The 8620-nt window shown below is 50.1% G+C and overlaps 1 protein-coding gene across 1 annotated transcript; it reads right to left on the minus strand.

The window, feature by feature from the left end:
• Positions 1-482: 482 nt before the first annotated feature.
• LOC123397482 (dehydration-responsive element-binding protein 1B-like) lies at positions 483-1530 on the minus strand. Its single transcript, XM_045092011.1, has one exon. It carries the CDS (start codon positions 1313-1315, stop codon positions 671-673), a length of 645 nt encoding a protein of 214 aa, XP_044947946.1. The 5' UTR covers positions 1316-1530; the 3' UTR covers positions 483-670.
• Between the last annotated feature and the right edge of the window lie 7090 nt (positions 1531-8620).

Raw genomic sequence — 8620 nt, forward strand, 5'->3', positions numbered from 1 at the left:
CAGGCCGAAGCCGAGAAGAAGGCAGCTGAGGATGCTGCCGCTGCCAACGCTGCTGCTAAGGTCAAGTGGCCGATCGGAGGGTATAATATGTTTATCCCGCTCCTGTTTATTTCTGTCATAGTAGTACTAGTTATATGTGTAGATGTTTCTGCTATATGCGTATTACTTGCTATTATGCTCTTCATGGATGAATCTATCTGAAAAATTGCCTATTTACTCACCGTATATCCTTGACTTCGGGATATTTCTTGTCACCTCATCTGATTGAATAGTACCTGCTCTTGGAATTCTTTTACAAACAGTCCATATCCATCATTGTCAAGCTGTGACGCCGAAAGTTCTTTAATGTGTATTTTCTTGTTCTCTTTCTCATAAGTAATATCTTATGTCGACCATGGAGTGCTTGAGGTCCATAATAGCTGAGAAGTACTCATTCTGTATTCCCTAGAACACTCAAGTGATTCAACTCAACAACAACAACATAAAAGCACTCAAAGTGATGTCCTAGAAAGGAAAAAAATCAAGTACAAATGCAGCCTCCCAGAAAATAGACAGCAGAGGCTTTCACAATGAACGAGCAGGTATGGACATATGGGAAAAAATTTCCCCTCTGTTTCCTCCCATATTTGGTGGAACAGAAGCAGAAAACCCATCCAAATACTTTAACTGCTTAGTCGAACAAGTAGCTCCATGGCGGTGTCTGGACGCCACCGAGCTCGAGGTCTTCCCGCCACGGTCTGGTATCCGGCGACTCTATGAACATGCCCTCCGAGTAGCATGATCCGGCATCCATGCCGCCAAACCAGTGCTCATTCAACAGCTCGCTGGACATGAACAGAGCGCTCGGCGCCGGCGAGCCATCGACTTCCTTCTCGTCAACGGCTGTCCGTGCCGGGGACATTGGCGCCGTGGACGCGACCGGGTGCTGTCTTTGGAACGCCAGGACGGCGACGGCGACGGCATCCTTGATCTCCTTAGCGGTGCTGAACGGGCCGGCGAGGAGGGGGAGCATCCGCCAAGCAGAGTCGGCGAAGTTCAGACAGGCGGCGCGGCCAGAGAGCGCGAGAACGGCGGCGTCGTGCGCGCGCGCTGCCATCTCGGCGGTGGTGAAGGTGCCGAGCCAGAGCCTGGAGCCCCTCATCCCGAGCACGCGCACCTCGCACACCCACCGGCCTGCGGGGCCCCGGCGCCGCACGCCGCGGTACAGCGGGTGGCGCGTCTCCTTGAACTTGGTCCGGCCGGCAGGCCGCTTCGGCGGCTCCGACCACACCGTCCTGTGCCCATCACACGGGGAGGCGGCGTCTGCGGCGTCCATCGATCGATCGCAGTGTCGCCGGGAGCCGGTCGACTGTGGAGTAAGCAGCGTGTTTTATTAGCTGCTGCGCTGAGACTTGGGAGAGATGGATGCTGGAGAGTGGAGCGGTGGAGTTTGGTTGGATGAGCAGGCCGCGGAGCATATATACCCGGCGCCCGCCGTGGCGCGGAAGAAGATTAGCGCGGGGTGGTGCGGTCACGCGCTCAGTGACATTAGCTTGAACGACTACGTGGAGCAACATCTGGCCACATAATTTGCACGACATGCAAGGACAAGCATAGTATACTAGCACTAGATCTTTTTCTTTCCTTCCGTCGAACAACAAGTATCTTAGTTGAGGCCACACTTCACATCCAAGCATCTTTTGTGGGAAATTAATGAATAAAATAAGCATCTTGGCATATCTTTCGGAGCCCTGCTGTGCTGGCCACAGCATCAACGAAGGAGGCCCAGAGCGCGACGTAACGTGCCACCAGGCGCGTGGCATGAGAGCGCAGCGCCTGCTTCCTCACACTCACACTCACCCACTGTTCAGTGAGTGAGCGAATGAAAAGGACAGCTGGACTCGCTTATAGCGGCATAGAATTTTGTGACAAAGAAATCGGCAAAAGATCCAGGGCAACGGTAGCTTCAAGGTACAGTTAGCAGGCAGTCAGCAGGCTGTAAGGATTAAAATACTGTATTTTTGCTGAGTTGGATGAAAGAGAAGAGGAGAGAGAAGGGAAGCGGGCTCTTCGTGAAGAGCCAGCTCTAGCACGTGCTTCTAGGTGCTTTGTGAGAATGAAAGATGAGCCATATATGATAAAAGTAGTACTTTTTTATAGCTCGCTATTGTACAAGCTAGCTATAAGATGAGCTATAAGATAACTTATAGCCAGCAGTTGGCTATACTATTAACCATGCTCTTATATGCGCGTAGGATTCCAACCCAACACTCCATAAAAGTCAGTTGGCCCAATAACCAACTCAACAAACTTTCGGTTATTGGCAAATACTCCCTCCTTTCCGGTTTATGGGGCTTATCTCAAAAATTTCAGATTTCCATTATATTAGACTTATTTTGAGTCTAATTGAGTTAAAGTGTTGTGAGTCTCACACCATATTTAATTCATAGAATTTAGACAAAAGGAAATGAGTAGCTATGCATGCATAGTTTTCTACATCCACCATGCAATGAGAAGAAGGATGTTAAATTTATTGCCTCGGAAATTAAGTATGTGAGAAATATTTCATTGACTAGTTAAAACTAGTGTCATCCACTCACAGTTCACCTTAGTTGATGAGATTTCAGATTTGAGCCCTGTAAATCAGAAAGGAGGGAGCAAAAAATAATCAATTTGACCCTGATTAACTATGGGACTCGTAGTCGTCGACCCACCGAGGCACGCTATACATCCGTCACCTCGTTGGTCCTTCGATCTACACGCGACAGCCGTCGTTCGATCTCCGGGCACGTCCCGCTTGTCTCCTCTTAATTTTTGAAATAACGATCGCATTTCAAAAACAACAACCACATTGTAGAAACAACGGCCGCGTTGCAGAACTTTTTTTATGACACTCGCCTTGCTATTCCGTTGATCTGCTGATGGAGTTGCCAGTAGAATTTGTTCTTTTTTCTGCAACAATACTCTTGTTGCAGTATTTCTGCAACAAAATCTTTGTTGCATAACTTTCTCTTTTTTAGTTTTTTGCAACAAAACTCTTGTTGCAAAATTGCAAAAATAACTTCCTCACATCTAATTTTATGATCCATGTTGCAAAAATTATGACCTCTTCGGCTGCTCGCGCACTTCTGTAGTAATTTTCTGACCCATGTTACAAAAAATATGACATTTTTGACTGCTCGTGCACTTGCGCGCCTGTTGTATATTGCACCATTCTGCAAGAACAGCGTCGTTGCGGAGATAGATCACAGACGTACGTGGCCCAATAGGCCACGTGTCAAGTGATCCAATAGGCCACGTGTCAAGTGAAGGAGGCGGCAGATACCACGCATTAAATCGATTGGCCAAACAAAATATTTTCCCATTAATTATCGTATTTAGTAGAGAGATTTCTTTCATGTTTTTTTTTCTCATGAGGGTTCTCTAGTGTTCAACTTCATGTCAAAAAAGTAAAGCATCCAGCGAACGCTCTCATGATGCTGAGGGCGTTGTTGGTGATGGGATCAACGGTCCCTATAAAGAAGATATATATAGTCCAAGATGAAGTGTATATTTGCTAAGTATAAACACATCTTTAATGATGACCCACATATTGTTTTCCGCAACTATCCATGGACAGAGGGACCATTCTTCGCACACGGTTATAGAAGGGCGACATAAAAAGCTAGCGGCATACATACGGCTAGCACTTCAAATCAACCTGATGAAATTCATGCAAACATAACCGATTTTTATATAAATTTGATGCATTTCATATAAACACGACGTATTTTATTATGTTTACATCCTAGTTCGGCTCTGGAGGTATAATTAATACCGAATCTAAATGATCGTAGGCGCTCGTTTCTCGTGTCCAACTATGAATCCCGAAAACTGAAGTTTCGCCTTCTCTAGCTCCGCCTTGCTCCTCTCCAGCTCCTCTTCCGCAACCTCTTCCTTTGTAACCTCCTCCTCCTGAGACCCGACAAGCGCAGATGTCCGCCTCCATGTCACCATAGAGCGACTAATCGGTCATCGATGTTGATCCCACCAAGCTTGGCATTGAGGGGAGAGGAGGAGCGGTGCCCTTCCTAGGATCAGAGCGACGACAACCTCCCGTGCGCAATTCTTCGTTGCTGCCGACGGCGCCCACGGACGTGCCGACTTCATCGGGCGCGGCCTCGGCATTGTCCTCGTTCTCTTCATTGGTCTCACCGAATAGCGACTCGCCCTCCTCATCGTCGTAGCCCTTGGCCACGCTACCACCTCAGCCACGTGCTGTCGGTATCGCCGACGGACGATGTCGTGGTAACGATTCCGACAATAGAAAGAGTGTAGGATAACGGAGCATGATCTATCAAGATGCACATGGGTGACACGGTGGTTTTAACGAGTTCGGGCCTCTCACAGTGGAGATAACAACCCTAGTCTCGTGCTCCAGAGAGGCTTTGTTTTATCTGTCATGGACATGAGTTACATGGTGTAGAGAGAGAGCCAGAGCTCCTGGGAAAGAATGAGCCGGAAGGAGGAGAAGAAGAAGATGTCCTTAGCTATGTGGAGGGGGGTGGCTTATATAGAGTGTGCCACCTCCTAACCTCTTATGTTACAAGATGGGGCATTGATGCCATAATGTCAGCCCACTACAGATGTCTTGCCGACTGTTGGTATTTGCATGACCGAGTGAGTCATACGGCCGAGTGGTTGACTGTCATCCGAGTGGATTAGATGTTGTCAAGATCCAGTAGGAATTTCCCTTGTAGTCCTTAAACTAATAATGATGTGCCCTTGGGTAGGACGTATTGGTCAGACCTATGACCCTACCCGGGGGCTATATCCCCGTCATTAGCCCCCGAATGGATCAGGGTCCGAGTGGTGAAGGTGTCGATGTAAATCTTGTAGCCGCAAACCGAACTTGAACGTGCTTCAGGGCCTTACAGAACTGTGCGTCGATTGAAGTATCCATCATTCGCCCTGATCGATTCTGCTGAGTAGTATGTCCAAGTGAACTTGAGAATTGAAGTAGATCTGAGTGACCAACATGATCTTGAGACCCTAACTGATTGTTGGTAGTCGGTTGGAGTTTGTTGAATCTGTTGAACTTGAATGTTGTTGGTGGACCTGACCAAGCAGAATGTTTCTTTTTTGTATTTCTCTTCCTGTGGGGGCACGCTCAGTGCACCCACTGGGTGTAGTCCCCGAGCCTCTGTCGGACTAGATGAGTCTGGCAGAGGGTTTAAGACTTGCAGTGCTTGTCATGCTGAATGTTTGTTGAATCTGCAATATATGATTTCTGGATCAAAGTCAAGTCTCCGAGTGTATTTTTTAACTTAGGCGATACTGCGTCGCATCTAAGTTCCCGAGTATAGAGCGTGTCTGTACTCGGAGTAGTTTTAACTTAGGCGATACCGAGTCGCAGCTAAGCCTCCGAGTGCGGAGCATGTCCGCACTCAGAGTTGTTTTTAACTTAGGCGATACGGAGTCGCAGCTAAGCCCCCGAGTGTGGAGCATGTCCGCACTCGGAGTAGTTTTAACTTAGGCGATACAGAATCGCAGCTAAGCCCCTGAGTGTGGAGCATGTCCGCACTCAGAGTTGTTTTTTAACTTAGGCTACACGGAGTCGCAGCTAAGCCCCCGAGTGGGAAGCATGTCCGCACTCGGAGTAGTTTTTAACTTAGGCGATACGGAGTCGCAGCTAAGCCCCCCGAGTGCGAAGCATGTCCGCACTCAGAGTTGTTTTTAACTTAGGCGATACGGAGTCGTAGCTAATCCCCCGAGTGTGAAGCATGTCCGCACTCGGAGTAGTTTTTAACTTAGGCGATACGGAGTCGCAGCTAAGCCGCCGAGTGCGGAGCATGTCCGCACTCAGAGTTGTTTTTTTAACTTAGGCGACACGGAGTCGCAGCTAAGTCCCCGAGTGTGAAGCATGTCCGCACTCGGAGTAGTTTTTAACTTAGGCGATACGGAGTCGCAGCTAAGCCGCCGAGTGCGGAGCATGTCCGCACTCAGAGTTGTTTTTTAACTTAGGCGACACGGAGTCGCAGTTAAGTCCCCGAGTGTGAAGCATGTCCGCACTCGGAGTAGTTTTTAACTTAGGCGATACGAAGTCGCAGCTAAGCCCCCCGAGTGCGGAGCATGTCCGCACTCAGAGTTTTTTTTAACTTCGGTGATACGGAGTCGCAGCTAAGCCCCCGAGTGTGAAGCATGTCCGCACTCGGAGTAGTTTTTAACTTAGCGATACGGAGTCGCAGCTAAGCCCCCCGAGTGCGGAGCATGTACGCAATCAGAGTTGTTTTTAACTTAGGCGATACGGAGTCGCAGCTAAGCCCCCGAGTGTGAAGCATGTCCGCACTCGGAGTAGTTTTTAACTTAGGCGATACGGAGTCGCAGCTAAGCCCCCGAGTGCGGAGCATGTCCGCACTCAGAGTTGTTTTTAACTTAGGCGATACGGAGTCGCGGCTAAGCCCCCGAGTGTGAAGCATGTCCGTACTCGGAGTAGTTTTTAACTTAGGCGATACGGAGTCGCAGCTAAGCCCCCCGAGTGTGAAGCATGTCCGCACTCGGAGTAGTTTTTAACTTAGGCGATACAGAGTCGCAGCTAAGTTCCCGAATGCGGAGCATGTCCGCACTCCGAGTTTTTTTTAACTTAGGCGATACGGAGTCGGAGCTAAGCCCCCGAGTGTGGAGCATGTCCGCACTCAGAGTTGTTTTTACTTAGGCGATACGGAGTCGCAGCTAAGCCCCCGAGTGTGGATCGTGTCCGTACTCGGAGTTGTTTTTTCTTAGGCGATACGGAGTCGCATCTAAGCCCCCGAATGTGGAGCGATGGCGCGCGGGGCAGCCGAATGATGAAGACGTGCCACACGGAGTGGCGATGCGCATGGCATCCGAGTGAGGTAGACGATTCTGACTGAGTGGCAACGCGCGGCGCGGCCAAGTGATGTATGTCGAGGAGGCGTCCGACCCACTGACGGCATGCGGGGCGGTCGTGTCCACTACGTCATTGCGGGGGCTTCCGAACACGTGAAAACGCATGAATGATCGTTGCGGCGACTGAGCCTGAGCAGTGACGAGGATGGTGCACGGATGCGTCGAGTAACCTGTGTATGAAACATAGCACAAGCCAGCATAAAAAATTATCAAAGTAATATGATCTTTTCTGTAATAGTTCGTGTAAATTGCACACACCCAGTGGGTGTGCCACGTGATTGCTGGTTCGGAACCAACAAAAGTCTAAAAGAGTGAAGGATCCGGCTGAACTCGTTTGAGTACTGGACCCAAACGAAGCGGAAGTGAAGTGTTCCCACATAAAAATAAACAACTGAGTGCAGAGGTACACTCGGTGGCGTGTCCTCTGAGTGAACGTCACGTGCGACTTCCTCGACACTCGATGATGCGGAAACAACTATTTAATTGAATGAAGCGTATGGAGAATGACATAGCTGTCTGATGGTGCAGGAGCAGCCGAGTGATGAAGATGTGTTTCACCGAGTGGCGATGCGCGAAGCGGTCGAGTGATGAAGGAGCGCCCGGTCGAGTGGCGGCGTGCGGGGCGACCGAGTGTCGAAGGAGCATCCGGTCGAGTGATGGCGCGCGGGGTGACCGAGTGTGGAAGGAGCGTCCAGTCGAGCGACGACGCGGAGCTGCCGAGTGACGAAGCGGCGTCCAGTTGAGTGACGGCACGCGGGGCGACTGAATGACGAAGGAGCGTCCAGTCGAGCGACGGCGCGAAGGAGCGTCCCGCCGAGTGACGGCGTGCGGGGCAACCGAGTGACGAAGGAGCGTCCAGTCGAGCGACGGCGCGAAGGAGCGTCCCGCCGAGTGACGGCGTGCGGGGCGACCGAGTGTCGAAAGAGCATCCGGTCGAGTGACGTCGTGCGGGGCGACCGATTGTCGAAGGAGCATCCGGTCGAGTGACGATGCATGGTGCTGCTGAGTGATCTGCATGTTGATTGTTTGAACGCAAATTTTATCTGCATGTCATCGTGTTTCTAGCTCGAACGGAATGTCCGTCCGGATAAACTGTTATTCGGAGACGACGACAAACGAGTAACCCTGCAAGTTAGTAGCAAGCATAGCTAGGAATATTTTTGGATGGATTAAGTGTTATGTACAGATGTTAAATTGCAAAGAATAAAGACCATGGATGGTTATACTTGCATGCATGAAATATTAACCATTCGTGAAAACAGTGTGATGAAAGTTTTGCATGCAGCAATTACTAAATTGATGCTATCATACCTTACCTTATGAGCCATTTAATGAGGCCATTAGGCCCATTACGAGGCATTGGACGCAGGGTCGTTCCGTTACCATTTTTCTGCATGCGGTTAATTAATCAAGTAAAAGACCCACGTAATGCATGCACTTACGAGGCATTGACCGGCTACCTGTTCCAGATCAAGGCTGATTCGTAGGTTGTCATCACAGCGCGCCTCGACTGAGGAGACCCTTGCCGACGACCGGTGAAGGAGGAACGAGCTTGTGTGCCTGCGCCGCCTCGGCCTTGGGCCTCAACCGCGAAGGTCGCCGCCGAGCAGCCGATAACACGAGGCCGGAGTCGACGATGAGACGAACGGCATTGACGGCCGTGTGTGTGCTCAATAACAACGACGTTGGAGAAGACAATGAAGCGGACGACTCCGGAGGCCACGCATGGTAACGA

This window comes from Hordeum vulgare, chromosome 5H, assembly GCF_904849725.1.
Source record: "Hordeum vulgare subsp. vulgare chromosome 5H, MorexV3_pseudomolecules_assembly, whole genome shotgun sequence".
NCBI lineage: Eukaryota > Viridiplantae > Streptophyta > Magnoliopsida > Poales > Poaceae > Hordeum > Hordeum vulgare.